The sequence below is a fragment of the Lynx canadensis genome, chromosome E1 (assembly GCF_007474595.2).
Source record: "Lynx canadensis isolate LIC74 chromosome E1, mLynCan4.pri.v2, whole genome shotgun sequence".
NCBI classification, from domain to species: Eukaryota; Metazoa; Chordata; class Mammalia; order Carnivora; family Felidae; genus Lynx; species Lynx canadensis.
The window spans coordinates 55,397,010-55,420,883 of NC_044316.2; the positions used below are offsets into that span (position 1 = coordinate 55,397,010).

The window sequence follows — 23,874 nt, forward strand, 5'->3', positions numbered from 1 at the left end:
GCTCAGCAGTGGGCCCTTTTCCTGTTTTTTTTTTTAATGTTTATTTATTTTTGAGAGACAGAGAGTGAGCAAGGGAGAAGCAGAGAGGGAGACACAGACTCCGAAGCAGGCTTGAGGCTCTGAGCTGTCAGCACAGAGCCCGACGCGGGGCTCGAACCCTACGAACCGTGGGATCACGACCTGAGCCTAAGTCGGATGCTTAACCGACTAAGCCACCCAGGCGCCACCCCCCGTTTTTTTTTAATGTTTATTTATTTTTGAGAGAGAGTGAGCAGGGGAGAAGCAGAGAGAGAGGAAGCCCTTTTGCTATTTTTACAAAAAAAATTAAATGCTTCTGATTTTAAAAAAAATTCAAATTCAAATATATATTCACACAGAAAAATACAAAGTCAGGAGTATGTACCTCCCCTCACTGATGTAGCCCGAGAGTTACCACTGTAACGGGTAAAATGCATTATTCTCTTATGTATTTTATGCACCTACAAATATAAATACACAAAAAAGCATACAAATACACATATATTGTTATGCACTGTTATATTTATCAGAAATGAAACTGGATTCTATAGGATACATAACAACTTGCTTTTTTCAGCACACCATGTGGTCATAGACGTATTTTTATCTCAGTGGGGTACAAATCTACTTTATTTTTGGTTGAATACCAGTTCTTAGTGTAGACACACTATAATTTCCTTAACAATTCCTGCCTGATGTGTGCGAAGCCCACATATCTGGTGTCAAAAACGAGTTAGCATTGTGGCAGAATATTGAGAGAAGAGGAGTAAGTTTCTCCTTTACTCAGAGATTCAGAGAAATGAAACAGGTTGGCTAAAGGGTATGCAGAACTAGAAATGTAATAAATATGGCCAAACTAAATGCCAAAGACAGCTGTAGTACAATTTATAAGGGAAGGAGGAAGGAAAGACAAGAGCATGCAAAAGGCAAGTAACTCAATCTACAACACACACCCACATACACACAGAAAAGAGGCACGTTCCTGTCATGGACTCTCATATCAAAATTCTTATGTTAAAGCCCTAACCCTCAATGTGACTATATTTGGAGGGGAGGCTTTTGGGAGGTGATTAGGGTTAGGTGAGGTCATAACGGTGGGCTCTCAAGATGGGATTAGTGCCCTTATAAGGAGGGAAGAGAGAGAGCACTTTCTTTCTGCCATGTGGGGACAGAGCACGAAGACAGTCACTTGCAAGAAACCCTCACCAGAATGAAATCTGCCAGCACCTTGATCTCGGCCTTCTTGCCTCCAGAACCTTGAGTGATGGATACCTGTTGTTTAGCCCCCTAATTTATGGTATTTTGTTTTAGTAGCCTGGGTAGACCAATCCAGGCTCTAAGGCAACGCATGCCAGGGTACCTGTATTGTGACCCACCTGTCTGATTACACTGGGGCCAGGGCACAAACGAAACTGCAGATAGGGGGCGCCTGGGTGGTCTGACTCTTGATTCCGGCTCAGGTCACGATCTTGCAGTTTTAAGATCAAGCCCCAAGTGGGGCTCTGCACTGAGCATGAACCTGCTTGGGACTCTCTCTCTGCCCTTCTCCCACTTACGTGGGCTCCCCCCCCACCCCAACAAAATAAATAAAGAAATTTTTTTAAATGTTTATTTATTTTTGAGACAGAGAGAGACAGAGCATGAACGGGGGAGGGGCAGAGAGAGAGGGAGACACAGAATCGGAAGCAGGCTCCAGGCTCTGAGCCATCAGCCCAGAGCCCGACGCGGGGCTCGAACTCACGGACCGCAAGATCGTGACCTGAGCCAAAGTCGAACGCTCAACCGACTGAGCCACCCAGGCGCCCCGAAATATTTTTTAAAAAGAGTAAAACTGCAGGGGCTCCTGGGTGGCTCAGTCAGTTGAGCCTCCAACTTCGGCTCAGGTCATGATCTCACGGTTCATGGGTTTGAGCCCCATGTCGGGCTCTGTGCTGACAGCTCAGAGCCTGGATCTTGTTTCAGATTCTGTCTCCCTCTGTCTCTGCCCCTCCCCCACCCATACTCTGTCTCAAAAATAAATAAACATTTAAAAAAATTTAAAAAGCGGTAAAACTGCAGATAAAACCCACACATGGTATGCAGTTGAAGTGCTAGCTGTCCCACAGAGGCTGTTTCTTGTGTCCTTAACTACGCCCTGCCTTCGGTTCAGACTGCCCACCGTCCTGTAGTCTGAACCATCTTTACCGTTAACGCCACTGTTCTAGTTCAGGCACCGTGTATCTTCCTTCCTATCTAAAACAAACCACGACCTAACTGGCTCCTTATCTCTTGTCTTTCCAATTCACTCTCTACACCGTGAGATGATTTAAAGAATTAATTTTCTGGGGGCACCTGGGTGCTCAGTCAGGTAAGCGTCCAACTTCGACTCAGGTCATGATCTCAGGGTTCATGGGTTCGAGCCCCGCATCAGGCTCTGTGCTGACAGCTCGGAGCCTTGGAGCCTGCTTCGGATTCTGTGTCTCCCCTCTCTCTGCCCCTCCCCTGCTCACACTCTTTCTTTCCTTCAAAATTAAATAAACATTTTTAAAAATGTAAAGAAATTCAGTAACAGTAGGGTGCCTGGGTGGCCCAGTCGGTTAAGTGTCTGACTTCAGCTCAGGTCTTGATCTCAAGGTCCATGAGTTCGAGCTCCGCATCAGGCTCTGTGCTCACAGCTAAGAGCCTGGCGCCTGCTTTGGATTCTGTGTTCTCTCTGCCCCTCCCCCCAAATAAATAAACATTAACAAAAAAATTAACTTTCTGGGGGTACTTGGGTGGCTCAGTCAGTTAAGCATCCGACTCTTGATTTCGGCTCCAGTCATGATGTCAGTTATGAGATTGAGCCCCAAGTCGGGAGCCTGCTTAAGACTCTCTCTCTCCCTCTCCTCCTGCCCCTCCCCAGCTCATACACACGCATGCTTTCTCTCTGTCTCTCAACAATGAAAAAGAATTAACTTTCTGAAAGGCAAATCAAATCATAATAGCTGTCATTTCTGGAAAACTTAAAATATATCTGCAAGATAGGTATTTTTATAGATGGGGAAACTGAGGCTCACTGATGGCTAATATGTTAACCAACACCAAGAAGCTACTCAGTGGCAAAGCAACTCATGACTATGACCTTCTTTACTGCCTTAGAAAGAAAGGCATAAACTTCTCAATACGACCCTCATCGCCCTTCCAACATGGGCCCAGTCTGTCTTTCCAGCCTCACCTCCCACCAACATACCTCATGACCCAATCCTTACAGCCTGCTCACCCTTCTGGAAACCCAATCTTAGTCGCTTCCTCACGTTGCTTGTTAATTCTGCCTTAGTGACCTTCCCGACACCCACTAGGGAAATCCTGCTCATCCCACCCGGTTCAAGGAGTCGTCTCTCAGAGCCAGCGCCCTGGGTGGAAATCATCCTCACTCCCCTCTGTTCCCAGAGCACTCTGGCCCTGTCTCTCACACAGTCACACAGGACTTACCGGAACACATCACAGTCGGGAGCAACCTGTCTACCCCATCATACCGCGAGCTCCTCGGGGCAGGGGCAAGCCTTCTTCATCTTTGCACTCCCAGCTGCTAGCGCAGTATATGACCCACAGATATTTACTGAACAAATGAATGACCGTGACGGACACAACGCTCTGGATGGCCCAAACTCTACTTTGTAAATGGATACATTGCCAAGTTGTGTTAAATAGCTCGCTCTCCCTGCACACCTGTGGATAAAAGGGCTGAATTTACAGAGACTTGATGCAAGTACAGCTTTTAGGTGTATCTCTGTTGGGGGGGAAGAAAGACCCACCTGTGCCTACCTTGATTCCTACGGCCAGCTGTGCAGCCCTGGCTGCAGGGAGCAGGACACAGAACCCGTGTCAAGGGGGTCTGGTGACACAACACGCGAGATGGCGCATCAGAGGCCGGACTGGAACTCAGCTGCTTTCCTCTAAGGTGAGATGATAGATCTGAACTCAGGTAGGGTCGAGGTATCACTTGATTCTTGGACAATCCTGAGGTCACCACGCCTCTAAATAACTTAGAGTTTTAGCAGTAATCTGCCTCAACAAAAGAAGCCCTCGCTCAGTAAAGGAGCAAAAAATCAGCACCAGCTCTTCCACCCCGTAGGAAGGCCAAGGATGGTCTTTATTTAACATTTTACAACGGTGATGTACAAACACAGGGATCTCAGCTCCTCTATATATGGGGACCAGAACAGAAAGACCATCAGAAGCCCTGTTGACCGCTTAAGACAATTACTTAAAAACCAGTGACTATTCTCTCCACGCAAAACTATCGGTAGCTGCAGAAATAACCAACCTGAAAGGGTAGCAGTACAGCCAACATTGTTTTTACCCTGGCTTCTTTTTACCCAGCAATCCCCAGACATTCTTCAAGCATCACATTCCCATAAAGTCAGAACTATCCCCCTTTACCACTGGGTAATCTGAGAGCCTCAGTGATAGATTTGCCAAGGTTGCAAAGAGTCTAGTGGTTAAGATGTAAACAAAACCTGAAATCTTGACTCCAGCCTCTCTTCAACCATCCATGTCTATGCACGCTCTAGTTCATTAAATCTGACCCCTGGGACTTGATACTAAATTTGACGTTGACGGATTATCCCAAGTGGGAGATCGGCAGGGCTCCAGTAAAAACTACAGGCTGAGTGATGCGTTTGCAAGCAGTATTCTTTTTAGTTTGACCATTCAGAAATGACAGGAAATACCACAAGTCCCACAAGCCAGGAAGTCTATGGCACTTATATTTTATGTAACAATTTATTTCAACATCTTCCACTCCTTATCTTCATTCTCCCTCGAAGGAGGAGCTGCTCGGTGGCTTTAAAAGGTTGTTCCCGGGGTGCCTGGGTGGCTCAGTCGGTTGGGCGTCCGACTTCGGCTCCGGTCATGACCTCGCAGTCCGTGAGTTCGAGCCCCACATCAGGCTCTGGGCTGACAGCTCAGAGCCTGGAACCTGTTTCAGATTCTGTGTCTCCCTCTCTCTCTGACCCTCCTCTGCTCATGCTCTGTCTCTCTCTATCTCAAAAATAAATAAATGTTACAAAAAAAAATTTTTTTAAATAAAAGGTTGTTCCCTTTCCTCCGCAACCGGATGCCCACATACTGACCCTGGGGGACATGTTGCTAGAGAGTAGAAGTCAAGTCCTCAGAACTCAAGCTACAAGTCCATGTTCAATCTCTGGGCCGTCCCCCAAACAGGTATGGTGTGCAGTAACGACAAAACACAGAGGTCAGACCAGCAGATGGAATATACACCAAACAGCAGCTCTCTCAAGGGACACTCAGAGAGAGCATGTCCCTGCCACTCGGTCTACTTTTAGATCTCTGTCTGCATCTCACAAATTACACTTGATGATCTGCTAGGACAGACTCACAGACAGGATATGCACAGAGTTCCTGAGCACACATGCTCTGAATAGCAGAAACCGGAGTGCTTCAGGCTCTGGGGCTGGACGGCTAGGTTCAAATCCCAATTCAACCACGTACAGGCTTAGTGATCCTTGTTTAAATTCTTTGCATCCATGTTCCTCATCTGTCAAATAAGGACCTTCCTCACCAGGGTGTGAGGACAAAATGACATAACATGTATGAAGAGCTTAGAGCAACCAGGCCTGACAAATAGTAAGTGTTCAATGAATGTTAGCCATGATCATTATGAAATAACGTGTGGGGAAAGAAAAGGAAATGTGCCACGTTTGTTCTGTATACCTTCTTTTTTTTTTAATTTTTTTATTAATGTTTTATTTTTATTATTTTTGAGACAGAGAGAGTGTGAGCCAGGGAGGGGCAGAGAGAGAGGGAGACACAGAATCCAAAGCAGGCTCCAGGCTCTAAGCTTTCAGCACAGAGCCCAAAGCGGGGCTCAAATTCATGAACCGTGAGATCATGACCTGAGCCGAAGTCCGATGCTTAAACCATTGAGGCCCACAGGCGCCCCCTGTATACATTATTTCTATATATATCTGAAGTTACTCCAATTTGCTTTATTAACCTGAAATGATGATATCTCCTGAAAACATCTGCTCTTACAACATTAAGCATATTTAATGATGACTACATAGAAACAACAACCAAAATGTCAATACTCCTTTAGAAAAAGCCTCAAACTTCAGGTCAGGGCTGCTCTTTAGGGCTTCGGGAAGACCTCAGTCCTTCACAGGCTCACAGAGAAGCATAAACAGGGCAGCTGAACCAGGAGTCTGCCAGCCAGAAGAAACCTCAGTAGGAACCAAAAGAAGTATTTATTTGTTTTAAAATAATCTTTATGGGGCGCCTGGGTGGCTCAGTCGGTTAAGCGTCCGACTTCAGCTCAGGTCATGATCTCACGGTTTGTGAGTTTGAGCCCCACGTCGGGCTCTGTGTCAACAGCTCAGAGCCTGGAGCCTGCTTCAGATTCTGTGTCTCCCTCTCTCTCTGCCCCTCCTCCACTCGCATTCTGTCTATCTCAAAAATAAATAAAAACATTAAAAAAAAATCTTTATGGTCTGAAAAGGTCAAAATTAAAAAAAAATAATAAACTATTCTCACACAAGAAGAAAGAGGAAAAGAAAGGAAGTAATTGACGTAAAAAGAAAGGGCCATTTTTCAAGCATGAATTGACTCCCAGGGAGGGAGGCACAATTCTTACCTGTCTCTGTCAAAACAAAACAAAACAAAACAAAACAAAATAAAACAAAACACCAAAGATTCTTCTACTCTAATTGCTAAGGCACCAGTAACAAAATCAGAGAGCGGACATTTGGTGAGCATGAGCTGGCATGACCGAATACGAAGCAAGAAGGATGTGGTATTTTGAAAGCACTCCTGGTCTGTGAATTAGGGGAGGGGGTCACTCCAGATAGAAAGGGAGAAACCAGTGAAAACCCATCATCAAAATATGTTTTTTTAATTAAAGCTCAAGATGGGAGATAGTCACTGGATGAATCTCCCTAAAGGAAAAAAAAAAAAAATTCTCCAGGTCACTTATCTACCTAAAAGTCTTCAATATTCCCCATAGCCTACAGGTAAGAGTCAAAAGCCTTAGGGGTAATGCAGCCCCCACCTACCTTTCCAATCGTGTCTCACCATCAGGAAATGTCTACTCCTGCCAGCCTGACTTCCTTATTTGTTCCCGGGAGAAACAGACCATGCTCATTTCGGCTTGGTGTCCCCAGCGCCCATCACAGTACCTGGCACACAGCAGTCGCTGGGTAAAGGTCTGCTGATTTGACAACAACGGGAAAACATTCGGGCCTGTGCTCTGCACCCGCTCCTGGAAAGCCCCTTCCCCACCCGTCTGGTAAAAGCCTAGGCCTCTCCAAAGGCTCGCTCAACACCGTCCGCCTCTTCTCAACACGAGCATGAGGGGGTCAGGCCTGCCGTTCTCCTCTCCTGCTCGCAAGCCCCACAGTATCCAATCACTTCGGACCTCTCCAGCTATTTACGCATCTCCTGTTCCTGTGTTTCATCTGCCCCACTGACCCAGGAGTTTCTGGAGGAAGGCAGGGCTTTTTGAAGCAATGAGAAGCAGTGGAAAGGTCATCGACCTGTGGCCAGGCAGACCTAGTTATTGGAGTTTGGGAAAACTTTATGTAAATAAACACTTAGAACAGTGCCTGGAACAGAGCATGCACTTATCATTGGTCATTTCTTAGAACCTCAGTTCTCTTGCTTATGAAACGGGATTAATAATTGGGACACCTGGGTGGCTCAGTCGGTAAAGCGTCCGACTTCTCAGGTCACGATCTCATGGTCCAGGAGTTTGAGCCCCCGCTTCGGGCTCTGTGCTGACAGCTCTGAGCCTGGAGCCTGCTTCAGAGTCTGTGTCTCCCTCTCTCTCTGCCCTCCCCAACTTGCGCTGTCTCTCTTGGTCTCTCTCAAAAATAAATAAACATTAAAAAAAAATTTTAATAGGATTAATAATAAATCTTCTGGTGCCCCTAGCTGGATCAGTCAGCAGAGCATCAACTCTTGATCTTGAGATCATGAGTTCAAGCCTCACATATTAGGTATAGAGCTTACTTAGAAATTAATAACAATAAATCTCTGTCAGGTGGGTCTTACGAAGATTAGGAATAACGTCTGAAAAGTCTCTAGGACCTTCCTTAGCCACTCACTAGCCATATGGCAGGCTATTCTTCCAAAGCCTCGGGCTGGGTGTGGAGAGGATGCTACATACGTTTATGGCATGCGCTGAATGAACAGAGACATAGCCTAGTATCAATTCAGATATGAAGGGAAACCTTTTCAGTCATTCATTCAACAGCTCTTTAAGGGCTTGTCGGTATGTATCAGGCTTTGTTCTAGGTGCTAGGACGCAACAGTAAAAAGAGTCCTGACCTGTGAAATATACATTCTAAATTTTTTTTTTTTAATGTTTATTTATTTTTGAGAGAGACAGAGACAGAAGGCAAGTGGGTTAGGGGCAGAGAGAAAGAGGGAGACACAGAGTCCGAAGCAGCTCCAGGCTCCGAGCTGTCAGCCCAGAGCCCGACGTGGGGCTCGAACTCACGAGCTGTGAGATCATGACCTGAGCCGAAGTCGGACGCTCAACCGACTGAGCCACCCAGGCGCCAACCCCCCCCTTTTAATTTTTTTTTTAATGTTTATTTATTTTTGAGAGAGAGACAGAGACAGTATGCGAGTGGGTTAGGGGCAGAGAGAGGGAGACACAGTGAAATTTACGTCCTACAAGGAAGGGCAGATAAAAAACAGAGGGCGAGACAGAGAAATACAAACTGATATGGTATTAAGTGCTATGAAGAAGAGAAAAAGAGGTGGCATTTAGCAGAGACAGGAATCTTTCGGACATCCAGACATCGGGAACCTGTGAGATGTCCTCCCCCTTAGGCAGACTCCCACAGTCTTTCCAGGGGTCAGCCTCTAGTGACTGGAGACCCAACGCCAGCCAAGGGGCTGTGGCCTGGCTCCCAGGGACCCTCTCAACTCACACCGAGCTACAGACACCTCCGAACCAATGATTACAAACTTATTTTTATAAGACTGTTTGTATTGGCCACTGAAGCCCCACGCGGAAATAAACAGGTCATAACCATACCGCTACTGGTCTGTTCCCCAGAAAGTTCAGATCACTGTTCTCTCCAAATAGGTAACCTTCGGGGTGCGTGGAGTCAAACTTCTCTCCTCCCATAATGAAGTGGCTGGCAAAATAGCTTCCTAGACAGGGAGACACAGAGACATCAAACAGAAACCAGTCAAACTAAACCAGGTAAAAAAACTGACTCGAAAAAACGTTAATCCTTCCAACAAATAATCAGTGCAACAGTTAATAACTGTTAGGGATTTTCTCTTGATTTGGGACAATGGCACAAAGTACACCAAACCATAGCAGCGAAAACCCAAGCTACCAACCACAAATAGATGAATTTTCCTTTTAACGTTGTTAATCGAATCCTTATTATGACCTGTCTGTAATACCATCAGCCAAAAGACCAGAAGTGCACATTAATGACCACATGTACGTATTTTGTCCCCGTTTTTTTCCCTTAAACTTGAAGTGGTTATTTTCTATCCCCTATATATTCAGGGATCTTAACTATAGGCACCAGCATGTATACACACACATACATTTCTCTGCCTGGATTTTCCTAAGCCAGTTCATACCTAAACACACACGTCTCAGTACCTGCCTACTACCACATACGTAATTCCATAACCCTCTACAATGAAGGCTCTTTCCTTTTCACATTTGCTTCAAAATGATTGTTGTTGTTGTTTTTATTGAGAGAGAGAGAAAGAGAGAGAGAGAGAGAGAGGACACATAAAGGCGGAGACAGAGAGGAAGAGAGAGAGAGAGAGGGAGAAGCAGGGCTCACCCAAAGCAGGGCTCGTGCTCATCCCACGTGGGATTCGAACTCACTCACTGTGAGATCATGACCTGAGCCAAAGTCACATGCTTAACCGACTGAGCCACCCAAGTGCCCCAAGATGATTATTAAAATGAATTTATATAATACAACTGTCCTTGGGGGCACCTGCGTGGCTCAGGCGGGTAAGTGTCCGACTCTCGATTTCGGTTCGGATCACAATCTTGCAGTTCATGGGATTGCGTCAGGCTCTAAGCTGACAGCACAGAGCCTGCTTGGGATTCTCTCTCACCCACCCTCCCTGCCCCTCCCCTGCTCTTACACTCACACTCTTACTCTCTCTCAAAATAAATATCTCAAAATAAATAAGTAAACATTTTTTTAAAACATAGCTGTCCTTGGGGCACCTGGGTGGTTCAGTCGGTTGAGCGTCCGACTTTGGCTCAGGTCATGATCTCACAGTATGTGAGTTCGAGCCCCGCGTTGGGCTCTGGGCTGACAGCTCAAGAGCCTGGAGCCCACTTCAGATTCTGTGTCTCCCCCTCTCTCTGCCCCTCCCCTTCTCATGCTCTGTCTCTCTCTGTCTCAAAATAAATAAAAACATTACAAAAAATATATATATAGCTGTCATTGACTTTACCTACCAATTACCACACAGATTATGGAGTTCGACAGGACAATAGTTTAGAACTATGAAAAGACACATGTGCACACACACACACACACACAAAACACACACCCTCAGTCCCAAATTCACTAACGGTGTGAATGGCCAGGGTTTCAGAGACATCAGTCATGTCTTGGCCCCACCTTGACTCACGAGGAAGCAGGGATATTTTTAACACTACAGTAACTAGAGGCAATCGGTACTCAGGGGTCAGAATCCCCATCTGCCTCATCCAGACAAACTGAGGAACTGTACCAGGACGTGAGGGCCACTGATAAGTCACCAAGGGAGGCTTAGGTAACACTGCAAATTCCACCTGGGAATACTTTCCAACCTAGACTTAAATGAATGCCTCTTAACATAAATTTCTTTTTTTTTTTAAGTTTATTTATTTTGAGAGAGAGGGAAAGTGGGAGGGAGGAGTGGGGTGGGAGAATCCTAAGCAGGCTCCGCGCACTGTCAGCGAGGAGCCCGATGTGGGGCTTGAACTCACAAACCGTGAGATCACACCCTGAGCTAAAATCAAGAGCTGGACGCTTAACCGATTGAGCCAGGCAGGCACCCCAACCCAAATTTCCATAATCTAATTATCCCATGAAGATAAGCCATCCGAAGGAAAGGATTTATCCCCCAACACGCCTTCTCACGGCTCTCCTCACATACCCCAATTCCTGGATGAATTCAAAAAACGTATGAAATGGTGAGAGGCTTCGTCGTTATCTGTCACACAGCAAGAGTATAGATACATTTTCTAAACCAGTTTCAATTTTTGTCGAAGGTTTATAGCAAACTAAACACAGTGAGATTCAGCACTTTCAGCTGTGAAAAAGCCATAGGAAGGAAGACAGAGAAGCAAATTCCAACAGAAAAACTGAACCACATGTTCATTCGCGGGTGTTCTTCCCATGCAGCTTTACAAACACTTATTACACGAGGCAATGTGGATAAAAATCACTCACCACAAAGTGAGGCGGTTCTTTAATTGAACAACAAGTAGGAAAACATTATTTGAGAGAAAAAGCGGCCAAAATCAAAGCATCACTGAGGAACTCGCGAGAGTTACCCACCAAAACCGAAAAATACAAAGTGTATGTATCTGCGGTGACAGTGCAATTCATCATTTGGGAAAGCTTAATTATCAATTATTTATGTCTCGCACTTGCAAGCCCTATTTTCCAAGTGCATAATTTATAGAGGGGGGAGGTGCCGAGTTGCCCTAAGTAGAAGCTGCCATCTCAAACAGTGGAAGTCATTTGCTGTTGGAACTTAGCAAAATATATTTTCTATACGTTAGAGACTATATAGTTATCATCCATTCGCTGAAATTTTAGAAGTTAAAGATTTTGGGGCGCCTGGCTTGCTCGATCGGTAGAGTGTGCGAGTCTTGATCTCTGGTCAGGAGTTCGAACCCCACGTTGGGGAAAGAAATGACTTAAATAAATAAATACCATAAGATAAACAAAAAGTTAAAGGTTTCACGCTGAGGGATGGCTTGCCCAAGTCATGAATAAAGAATGGAGGGAGGAAGGTTTGGTGTCTGAACTGTACTGTTGAGTTCAGTATGGGACACGCTGAGTTTCTAGTACCTGTGAACAGTCAGGTGAGGGATGTAGGGACAAAGAAATCCAGATAATCAACTTACCGATGGTAGTGATTATCCTAGCAAGAGAAGAGCACTGATGTCTTGGGGGGTAAAGGGCTAAAGATGGTGACAGGGTTCTTTTTTTTTTTTTGCCATAATATTAAAAGAGAAGAAATTACCAAGAAAGTAGGGTACAGCTAGCTGTACTTTTGCCTTACACTAAAAATCAAGAGCACAAATATACACAGATTTAAAATTAGGGTCAATATATCACAGGTGAAAAAAGGACTTCTGCATTTCAGTAGAAGAGTCGATGTAAAATTCCTTTAAAAAGATGATCTCCGGGGGCGCCTGGGTGGCTCAGTGAATTGAGTGTCCGACTCTCGGTTTTGGCTCAGGTCATGATCTCACAGTTTGTGGGACTGAGCCCCGCGCTGGACTCTGTGCTGACAGTACTCTCTCCTTCTCTCTCTCTGCTCCTCCCCCCAACCCGTGTGCATACACACGTGCGCGCGCTTTCTCTCTCTCTCTCAAAAATAAATAAACTTAAAAAAAAAAAAAAAAGATGATCTCCCTTGGTGCACTTAAAATACAAATACCTTCTCTGTTAAAAAATAATAATAATAAGCTTAAAGCAACCAAAAATTTGCTCGTTCCTTTCTTTGAAACGGACCCCTGTAATAACTTGCCCTAATTAGACTGGCAAGAAAGAGCAAATCTGCCTCTGCGGCCTGGATAAAGCTTTCTGTCTGTCTGCCCAGCTGTCTAAAGGGACAGATCAGCGCACAGTCATGTGCCGCTACCGCATCAGCAGACGGTAACGCCGGAACACACTGACGGTCTCTGAAAACGATGCCTTTTGGCATATTTGTGCACAGTTTCACTTTTCAGCATGAACTACACTCTAAAATCAGAAATGGTAAGGGGGAAAGAACTGTACTCAAATACTTTGCCTGTTTGCTAACAGGAACACATATGACTAATGGATAAACTGCAAGCTTTTCATTATGAGTTAGCTAGAATTTCTTAATCAGAATTCGTATTCAAATTCTTTGTGGGCTTGAAGAAGGTATATCTTGTGGTAATCATTTTACGAGATAGACGTGTGTCATCTCATCGCTTTGTACACCTTAAACTTATACAACGTCAATTATATCTCAGTAAAGGGGGAAAAAGAAGACACATCATACACGGAATTCCAACATTATATTTAAAACACAGCACGAGTGGGAGGGAGAAGGGGGAAATGGTGTTTAATGGGTATAGAGTTTCTGTTTTGTAAGAAGAAAAAGTTCTAGAGATCTTAACACTACTGAATTGTACACTTGAAAGTGGTTGAGATAATAAATTTAATGCTACATAATTTTCACTACAGTAAAGAAAAAAATAATAATAAGGTTTGGTCCAGAATGGCCAACACTAATTCAAGTTCAGGATTAAAGGGAAAAAAATATTAAAGAAAAAAAGGCATCCAGGCAAAAAAGTAAAACTATTTCTAAGGGAAGAAAATTACACTAGCACTGTTCCTCCAGATCAGGGCTGTCCAATAAAAATATAACACAAGCCAAAAGTGCAAGCCCCCTACGTAATTTTTAAATTATCTAATAGCCGCATTTTTTAAAAAGCAAAATTAATTTTAATATATTTTATCTATCCCAATATTGGATATCCCAATATCCCAATAGATCCAAAATGTTTTATCAACATGCAAATCAGTGTAAAAATTATTAACAAGCTATTTACATTCTTTTTTTTTTTTAAGTATGGAGTCTTCAAAATCTGGCACATATTTCCTACTGTTTACAGTGCATCTCATTTTGGACTGGCCAGGTTTGGTTTTTTTTTAATGTTTATTTATGCATTTTGAGAGAGTGAACAAACAAGCAGGGGAGGTGCAGACAGAGAGAGAGAGAGAGAGAGAGAGAGAGAGAGAGAGAGAATTCCAAGCAGGCTCCACACCATCAGCACAGAGCTGACATGGGGTCGTAAGATCATGACCAGAGCTGAAACCAAGAGTCAGACGCTCAACCAACCGAGTCACTCAGGCGCCCTTGAACTTGCCACATTTCAAGTGTTCTACGACTACATGAAGCCAGTGGCCGCCACAGTAGAGAGCACAGCTCCAGACACTATTCCTCATCCTCTGATTTAATCTTTGTCACTATCAACACTTTCTGGCTCTACAAAAACTTCAGAGTAATTCCAAAGGAACTTGTATAGTACCAAAGGAATCCTACCCTATCAAAGACAACTTTTGAACCAAGAGCTCAAATCAGTAAATTGACTTCAACTGTCCACAAAGAAAAATACAACTATTTGTTCCTTACGTGAAGAAGAGAAAAACCTCAGTTTTTCTGAGAAAACTGGTTTTCTAGTTTTCAGAAAAACCAAAGAGAAAAACCTCAGTTACAATTCACTATCTTAAACAATTTGCCCAATGAATTTAAGCTATTGGGCCATATTCCGAACATCACAGTGAAATTAAATATTGCTCAATTGATTCCATAATTTACATCTGATCCAATGAGACATTCTGATATATGCCACCAAACTGCTATGAACTATAACATCACACAATAAAGAACAATTAGACCCACTTCCCATTTTCCTGCAACTCTGTATGCCTTTTATAAGATATACATATATCAAATCATCACATTGTTCACCTTAATCATTATGGGTACCCTATATATTAACAAAAACTCTAATTTAAAAAAAAAAGGGGGGAACTGGCTGGCTCAGTCCCTAGAGTATGTGACTCTTGAGTCAGGGTTGTAAATTTGAGCCCACGTTGGGGGTAGAGATTAATCAAAACTAAAATGTAAAAAAATAAAAACTGAGCCCGGGTGGCTCAGTCTGTTAAGCGTCGGACTTCGGCTCAGGTCATGATCTCACAGTTTGGCAATTCGAGCCCCGCATCAGGCTCTGTGCTGACAGCTCAGAGCCTGGAGCCTGTTTAGGATTCTCCCTCTCTCTCTGCTCCTCCCCCACTTGTGCACAATGTCTCTGTCTCTGTCTCTCTCTCAAAAATAAAAAATAAACATTAATAAAAAAGATTTTAAAAAATAAATAAGAACTTTTCTTTCCAAATCCATGAAATTACTGAAATATGTCTGCCTACAGAAACCAGGCGTAGGAAAAAAACCCCAACTGTTTAGGCCTCTAAGTAATGGCACATTGCAAATCAAAGATTTTAAACTCAAGTCATGGAAACTTTATATTTTACAAAACAAACAAAACTCAAAGATGAGCAAGCAAAAAATTTTGATAATTTATGTGGAGTAAATGATAAAGTAAAACGTATTTGGGATTTTAGCCCCTATCTTAGGCTAAGTGGGAGTTTTTATTGCAAGATTTATAAACAATCTTCCCTTCTTTTTGCATTTTGAACGATGTCACATAAAACAACTATTCTGCCTATAAGTGAAAAATATTAATCTTCAACTTAATGGAGGTGTATGCTTGATTATTGCAAAAAAATGGAATTATATTTAAAAATAACTTTAGGGGTGCCTGGGTGGCTCAAGGTTAAGCATCAGATTTCGACTCAGGTCACGATCTCCCAGTTCATGAGTACAAACTCCTCATCCGGCTCTCTACTGTCAGTGCAAAGCTGGCTTCAGAGCCTCTGTCCTCCTCTCTCTGCCCCTCCCCCATTCTCTCTCTCTCTCTCTCTCTCTCTCTCTCTCTCTCTTTCAAAACTGAATAAACATTTAAAAAAGTAAATAAAGGGGCACCTGGGTGGCTCAGTCAGTTAAGTGCCCGACTTCGGCTCAGGTCATGATCTCAGGTTTGTGAGTTCGAGCCCCACGTCTGGCTCTGTGCTGACAGCTCAGAGCCTGGAGCCTGCTTCGGATTCTGTGTCTCTCTCCACCCCTCCCCTGCTCGCTCCCTGTCTGTCTGTCTCTCTCTCTCAAAAATAAATAAACATTAAAATTAAATAAATAAATAAAATAAAAATAAAAAAGTAAATAAAATAAAATAACTTTAAAAATAAAATAATAACTTTATACAAAATTTAAATATGAGAAAATTGGCTATAGGAATCCTATTAGGTTTCCATGTATTTGAAAAAGCTTCATCTACACAATATTTAAATAATATAATTTAAGCTTTTGGTCGCAAAAATGAAAAAACAGTAACAAAAGTTTTTCAAACATCTCTAACTATTCGACTCAATTCTTTAAAAAAAAATTTTTTTAATGTTTATTTATTTTTGAGAGAGAGAGAGAGAGACAGATTGTGAGCAGAGGAGGGGCAGAGAGAGAGGGAGACAGAACCCGAAGCAGGCTCAGGGGTCGGAACTGTCAGCACAGAGCCTGATGCGCTGCGAGCCGTGAGATCATGACCTGAGCCGACTAATGCTGTTCACTCAATTCTATTGCCACAGCACTACTTTTGTTATTTATGCTTTTATTCACTTACAAAGGGCACCTGGCTGGCTTAGTAGGTGGAACGCAGCGACTCTGGATCTTAGGGTTAGGAGTTCGAGCTCCATGTTTGGTGTGGAGATTACTTAAAGCCTTTGTAAAAATTACACAAGTAAAACATATCCTTTGCAAAAAATAAAAAACAAAAATACACAGAAGCGCGTAATTTAAAAAGTGATAATCCAACCCGATTATCTGTTCTGTGAGATGTAACTCTGCTATTAAGAATTGGTTTGTGGCCTTCCAGATTTTCCTACACAGATGTAAACACATTCGGATTTTCTGTTTTACTTTGTCTTTTAATTTAATTGGAATATACACATATCGATCTGCAATGTTTTTTTTGTTTTTGGGGTTTTTTTGCCTATCGCACTCTATGCATCTTTCCATGTCTGCCCTTATAAATCAAACTCGTGGGGCACCTGGGTGGCTTAGTCGGTTAAGTGTCCGACTTCAGCTTAGGCCATGATCTTGCGGTTTGTGAGTTCGAGCCCCACATCGGGTTCTGTGCTGATGGCTCAGAGCCTGGAGCCTGCTTCGGATTCTGTGTCTCTCTCTCTCTCTGCCCCTCCCATGTTCATGCTCTGTCTCTCTGTGTCTCTCAATAATAAATACACGTTAAAAAAATTTTTTTAAAAATCAAACTCATTATTATTATGACCACATAATACCTCATAATAATAACCTCAATGTAATAACCCCATATCGAGGACTCACTCTATACCAGCACTGTACTAACAAGTACACATAGGTTATTCCTCACAACAACCATATAAGGTAGGCGGTACAAATTTTTTTATTTTGCAGAAGAGACAGTAAATGCACAGAGAGGGTAAGTAATTTGTCCAGGATCACACAGCTAGTAAGAGGCAGTGTCAGGTCCCAAACCCAGCTATTTTTGTTACAGAGTTCCTATGTGTACTCTTAACCATTGTACTATATTCCCATTGAATGCCCAGATTTAATGAACTGGTTCCCTACTGATAAACATTCCCTACTTTCTAGTTTACATTGCTTGCATACTTTTTTTTTCCCGTCCTGGGTATTGTTGTTGTTGCTATTTGATCTGGAATTTGTCCTTATAGACTGTGTGGGATAAGGGGTTAGTCTTTTTTTTTTTTTTCCAAACGGGAAACTTTACTAACACCATTTATTGAATATTCCATTAACCCCACTAAACTGAAAATCTATTTTTATCATGCTATATATACATACCTAGCTCCAGACTCTATTCTATTCTGAATGAGCACAATGAAGTGTTTTTGTTTGAGTACAATATAGTTTTGTTTTGTTTTTTAGTAGGCTCCATGCCCAACATGGGGCCCAAACTCACAACCCTGAGATTCAGAGTCGCATACTCTACTGACGGAGCAGGCCAGGTGCCCCTGAGTACAATATAGTTTTAACAACTGTAGCTTTCCAATATTTAGAGCAAGGCGCACATCGACAGAGCCAAGCCTTCCCCCCATTTTCAAGGTACCAAACCTGACTCTTCCACTTTGCGACATCCCCTCAAAATCCTTCAACGTCACAAAAGCTTCACCACCTCGGGGTGCCGAGGTGGCTCAGTGGGTTAATCATGTAACTCTTAACTTTGAGTCAGATCATGATCTCACAGTTTTTGAATCTGAGCCCCACGTCTGGCTCTGTGCTGACAGTGCAGAGCCTACTTGGGATTCTCTCTCTCTCCCCCTCTCTCTCAAAATCAATCAATAGAAAAATCCTTAAAGAAAAAAACAAAAACAAAAAACCAAAGTTTCAACACCTTCCAACTTCCCTATATTTCTATCCATACATTCTTCCGATCTCAAGAAGGTAGCCCTTTCCCCATTCCAAGGTTAACTTTTCCGCTTGAGTTCCCATTCCCAACTGCCTCTCCCTCCTCGAGACCTCATCAGCAACCTCTCTCTTTCTCAATATTGCTATTCCTCTGTCCACCATCTTTTCACTTGCCTTGCGCTGAAAGCATATTCTGGTCTCCCCAACTTAAAAAGCAAATACAAAAAGAGTTTCATCTGCCATGCCTTAAAATCCGCCCCCTGGGCCCGCATCCGTCATTCCTGCCTGCTCCCACCCACGTCCAGTAACTCCGCAGCTCTTCCAGTGGTTTCCGCCGCTCTAAATTCTTCCCTGCAACACCAGAGGGCCAAGTCTGTTCTCACACTTCCTTCACCCTTATGAACGCTCAGAAGACTTCCACACTCATTTCTGAGGCTCCTTGTCCCTTGGCTCCCCAAACCCTCCCGGTCCTGAATCTCTTCTTACCTACCACTTGTTCCACGCTTTTGTGCAGCCCACAAACGCGGAAGTGTCTCTAAGAGCTCAGGTCTCTCCTTTCCTTTCATTCTTTCTCCCTCTCTCTTCCTCATAGAATCAAAGCAGAGGCTCTGACTTAAGGCACACGTGAATTTGCTCCTGGTGCCACCTTCTACCACTGTATGACCTAGGACAACTTATTTAACTTTTTTGAGCTGTGGTTTCTTTATTTGTAAAACGGATAGTAACACCTCTTTCAAAGGACTGTTGTCAGGCCCAGGGAGCAATCAATACACACGGGCTCCTCCTTTCCCATAACGCGACTCCCAAACATTTTCTTCTGATCCTTCTTTGGAGTTTCAGCCCAAATCTTTAACCACCTGCTGTATCTTTTCATCCGGGTAACCCCTCTTTGCTTCAAGTTCAATGAATCACCTTTATTGCTGGGAGGAGGGGGAATAGAGAGCATTTTATCTCAAGAGCTGTCAGCACAACTCCTCTGGGTGAAGGCACAATCTTTTTTTTGGAACATACCTTAATGAGCTTCTGAGAATGAAGAACAACAACACACCAAGGGTCCGTGTCCTTTTGTTACTGGTTGCAACTCAAACTGTTTTGTAACTTTTCTTCTCAGGAGAAAGGGTGAGAAGAAGAGTCAAAAAGGCAGAGAAATGACAGGATGAGAAAGGCTGGGGCTGGGGAACCTAAGAGCCAGTAAAACTCCGTAGCTGAAGTTCAGTTTAGGGCGATGCTGCTTGCTACTCCTTTGTATTTCTGCGACGTAAACCCCAACTTCATTGCCCTCCACAGATCTTTAGCAGAATCTATACTTTGTTGTGTGTTTTTTATGTTTATTAATTTATCTTTGAGAGAGAGAGAGAGAGAGCGAGTGCTCGTGAGCACAAACATGCATGTGAGCAGGGGAGGGGCAGAGAGGAGGGAAAATCCCAAGCAGCTCCAAGTTGCCAGCGCAGAGCCTGACTCGGGAGGGATCGATCCCACACGACCCGGGAGATCATGACCTGAGCAGAGACAAAGGATCTGATGCTTAACCGACTGAGCCACCCAGGCGCCCCAGAATCTACGCTTTCAGGGCTTTCTGTGAATGGAATTTCTTGGAGAAACTGAAGAATGGACCGAAGTCACATTTACTGTGGGGCAAAGACAGCAAGCTGGAGCTCCGGAGCCAACATGACTATACCACGGGATATGCAGGAATTCGCAGAAATCTTGGAAGTGGCATTAGAAGTCTACACTCTATGATTTGGGGGGGTTGGGGGGGGTTCTAATTCTTCTAGATTCTAAGGAGCAGTAAAGCCCTGGATGACATTTGGAACTCACTTTAAAATTCTTTTTTTATTTTTTATTTTTGAGAGAGAGAGAGGCAGAGAGAAAGGGAGACACAGAATCCAAAGCAGGCACCAGGGGCTCGAACTCATATGATGACGTGAGCTGAAGTTGGACATCTAACCGACTGAGCCACCCAGGCGGCCCGTTTGGGACTCACTTGAAAAGCAGTTTCTTCCCCAGATTCTCAATTTCTGTCAACGGTGCTCACTTCTCTGGTCACCCAGCCTAAAAATGTCATAGTCATCAAAACCACAAAAACACTCAACGTGTGCTTTGTGCCAAGCATCCTTGTCAAGACCTCAGCCCTTTCCAAGTTCGGTTACAGTGGATTATCAGGTTATACTTCCCTAGCAAATCTCCATGCTTCTAGGTCTTCTTCTCCCTACAACCTATACCTCTAAGAGATAAATCTTCCTAAGAACACCACCTGGTTCCTCTCTCTTTTGGCTCCTACCCACCTCCCAAATTTTATTTCACACTATCTTTCTACTAGAATTCCCTGCCTCAACCAACTAATCTATTCGCTATTCTCTAAATCCACCAAGAATACTGGCAAGTACACCTGAAACTAATACAACACTAGATGTTAACTGACATTAAAATAAAAACTTATAAAGGCTAAAACAAAACAAAACAAAAACAAACAAAACAAAAACAAAGCACAGCAGCAAACTTCCAGGCCATTACTAATACTATTCTCCCTCTTGGGCTATTTGAGCGTTCTACCCTGCCTTCGATGTGTTCAGAACCATTGCTTTCTAGAACTCTACCCTTACTGATCAAGCTCTTTTCTGTATTTTACTCACTTGGCAGAAACCCCTGTGTAGTTACTTTTAACAGCTTTACTGAGGTATACTATACATCACATAAAATTCACCCATCATGGGGCACCTGGGTGGCTCAGTCGGTTAAGCGTCCGACTTCGGCTCAGGTCATGATCTCACGGTTCGTGGGTTCAAGCCCCGGGTGGGGCTCTGTGCTGACGGCTCGGAGCCTGGAGCCTCCTTTGGATTCTGTGTCTCCTTCTCTCTCTGCCCCTCCCCAACTTGTGCCCTGTCTCTATCAAAAATAAATAAATGTAAAAAATAAATTTTTTTTTTAATTCACCCATCGTACATTTTAATGACTTTGGTAACTATCACCACCATCCACTTGAAAACATTTCCACCACCCCCAAAATGTTCCCTCGTGCCCATTTACAACGAATTCCCACTCCCTTCCCCAGGCTTAGGCAAACACTGCTGTTTTCTAGCTCTATAAATTTGCCTTTTCTAGCCATTTTGTATAAGTGGACTCACACAATATACAGTCTTAAATCCGGTTTCTAGCACTTAGCACAATGTTTTCGAGGTTAATCCGTGTAGTGCAGCATATATCACTAGTTCATTCCTTTAAATTGCTGAATAGCATTTCATTGTATGAATTTACCTCATTTTATTAATCCATTCACCAGCTGATGAACATTTGGATTACTTCCCATTTCTTGCCTATTCATAGATACAATGCTGCTATGGACATGCACATACATGTCTGTGTGTGAATCTTCTGGACACATTCGTTGAGAGTGGAATTCTAGATCATAAGGTAACTTTATGTTTAATTTTTTAAGACACTCCCAAACTCTTCCAAAGTGGCTGCTACCATTTTACATTCCTTTCAGAGACATACTAGGATTCCATTTCCATGCATTCCCACTAGCACTTAAGATCTTTTTCTTTTTTTTTGACATCGTCTTTCTTATTGTAGCTCTCCTAGTGGTTGTGAACTGCTATCTCCTTGTGGTGTTTTTTTTTAAATTTTTTGTTTATTTATATATTTTTGAGAAAGAGACAGAGAAAATGAGTGGAGGAGGGGCAGAGAGAGAGGGAAAGAGAGAATCCCAAGCAGGCTCCGCACTGTCAGCACAGAGCCCAATGTGAGGCTTGAACTCACAAACCTTGAGATCATGACTTGAGCAGAAAGCAAGAGTCAGAGGCTTAATCGGTTGAGCCACCCAGGTGCCCCTCATTGTGGTTTTGACTGTATTTTCCTAACGACTACTGGAAGTGAGCATCATTCTATGGGTTTATTAGCCATTCCTATATCTTCTTTGGGGACATACCTATTCAACTCGTTTGTCCATTTTTAAATTGGGTTGTCTTTTTTTTTTTTTTTTTTTTTTCAACGTTTATTTATTTTTGGGACAGAGAGAGACAGAGCATGAACGGGGGAGGGGCAGAGAGAGAGGGAGACACAGAATCAGAAACAGGCTCCAGGCTCCGAGCCATCAGCCCAGAGCCTGACGCGGGGCTCGAACTCACGGACCGTGAGATCGTGACCTGGCTGAAGTCGGACGCTTAACCGACTGCGCCACCCAGGTGCCCCAATTGGGTTGTCTTAACACTGTTGTTAGGGACGCCTGGGTGGCTCGGTTGGTTGCGTGTCCGACTTCAGCTCAGGTCATGATCTCACCATTTGTGAGTTGGAGACCCGCATCAGTCTCTGTGCTGACGGCTTGGAGCCTGGAGCCTGCTTCAGGTTCTGTGTCTCCCTCTCTCTCCATCCCTCCCTCACCCACGCTGTCTCTGTCTCTCTCAAAAATAAATAAACATTAAAAATAAATAAATAGGGGCGCCTGGGTGGCGCAGTCAGTTAAGCGTCCGACTTCAGCCAGGTCACGATCTCTCGGTCCGTGAGTTCGAGCCCCACGTCGGGCTCTGGGCTGATGGCTCAGAGCCTGGAGCCTGTTTCCGATTCTGTGTCTCCCTCTCTCTCTGCCCCTCCCCCGTTCATGCTCTGTCTCTCTCTGTCCCAAAAATAAATAAAAGTTGAAAAAAAAAATTTTTTTTAAATAAATAAATAAATAAATAAATAAATAAATAAATAAATACTGAGTTGTTAAAGTTCTTGGTATATTCTAGATGCAATCCTTTATCCATGTGTTTTGCAAATATTTTCATTCAGAAGATGCCTTGTCTTTTCATCTATCTTAATGTTTTCTGAAACAGAAACATGTTTAATTTTGGAGAAATCCAATTTATCAGTTTTTTCTCTTCTGGATAGTGTTTTTGGTGCTGTATCAAAGAACTCTTTCCCTAATCCGAGTCAAATAAATAATTTCTCCTGTATCTATATCTTCTTTTAGGGGTTTTACAGCTTTAGTTCTTACATTTAGGTCCATTTTTTTAAACAGCTTTATTGACATATAATTCATACACCTTACAATTCACCTATTTAAAGTACACTATCCAGTGGCTTTTTAGTATATTCACAGAGTTATGCAACTATTCATCATGATCGTATTAGTGGACATTTTCATGATCCCAAAAAGAAACCCATTAGCAGCCACTCCCCATTTTCCCCTCCCCCAGTCACTGACACTCACTAATCTCCTTTCTGTCTCAATGGATTTGTCTTTTGCAGACATTACGAATAAATGGGATTATTCGATGTACACCATTTTGCATCTGGCTTTTCACTTAACATGAATGTTTTCAAGGTTCATCATGGTATAGCAAATACCCTGTTATTGCCAAATAAAGTCCCATTGTGTGGACTTGTCACATGTTATCAGTTGTTCCATTTGCCAGTTGATGGACATTTGGGTTATTTCCACCTTTTAGCTATTACGAAAAATGCTGTCACGAACATTCATGTACATATTTTGGTGTGGATTTTCCCCATTTTTCTTGGGCATATATATACCTACGAATGGAATTGCTGAGTCATTTAAGGAACTGTCAAACCGTTTTCCAAAGCAACTGTGCTCTTTTACATTTCTACCAGGAGGGTACCAGAATT

General features: G+C 43.2%; 1 protein-coding gene across 3 annotated transcripts in view; it reads right to left on the minus strand.

The window, feature by feature from the left end:
- Window positions 1–23,874, minus strand: part of RNF157 (ring finger protein 157) — an 82,921-nt gene that overhangs the window by 50,016 nt on the left and 9,031 nt on the right. For all 3 annotated transcript variants that reach the window (XM_030296722.1, XM_030296723.1, XM_030296724.1), the window contains exon 2: window positions 9,041–9,159. In XM_030296722.1, the coding sequence (XP_030152582.1) occupies window positions 9,041–9,159 (119 nt within the window). The remainder of the gene's footprint in view (window positions 1–9,040; window positions 9,160–23,874) is intronic.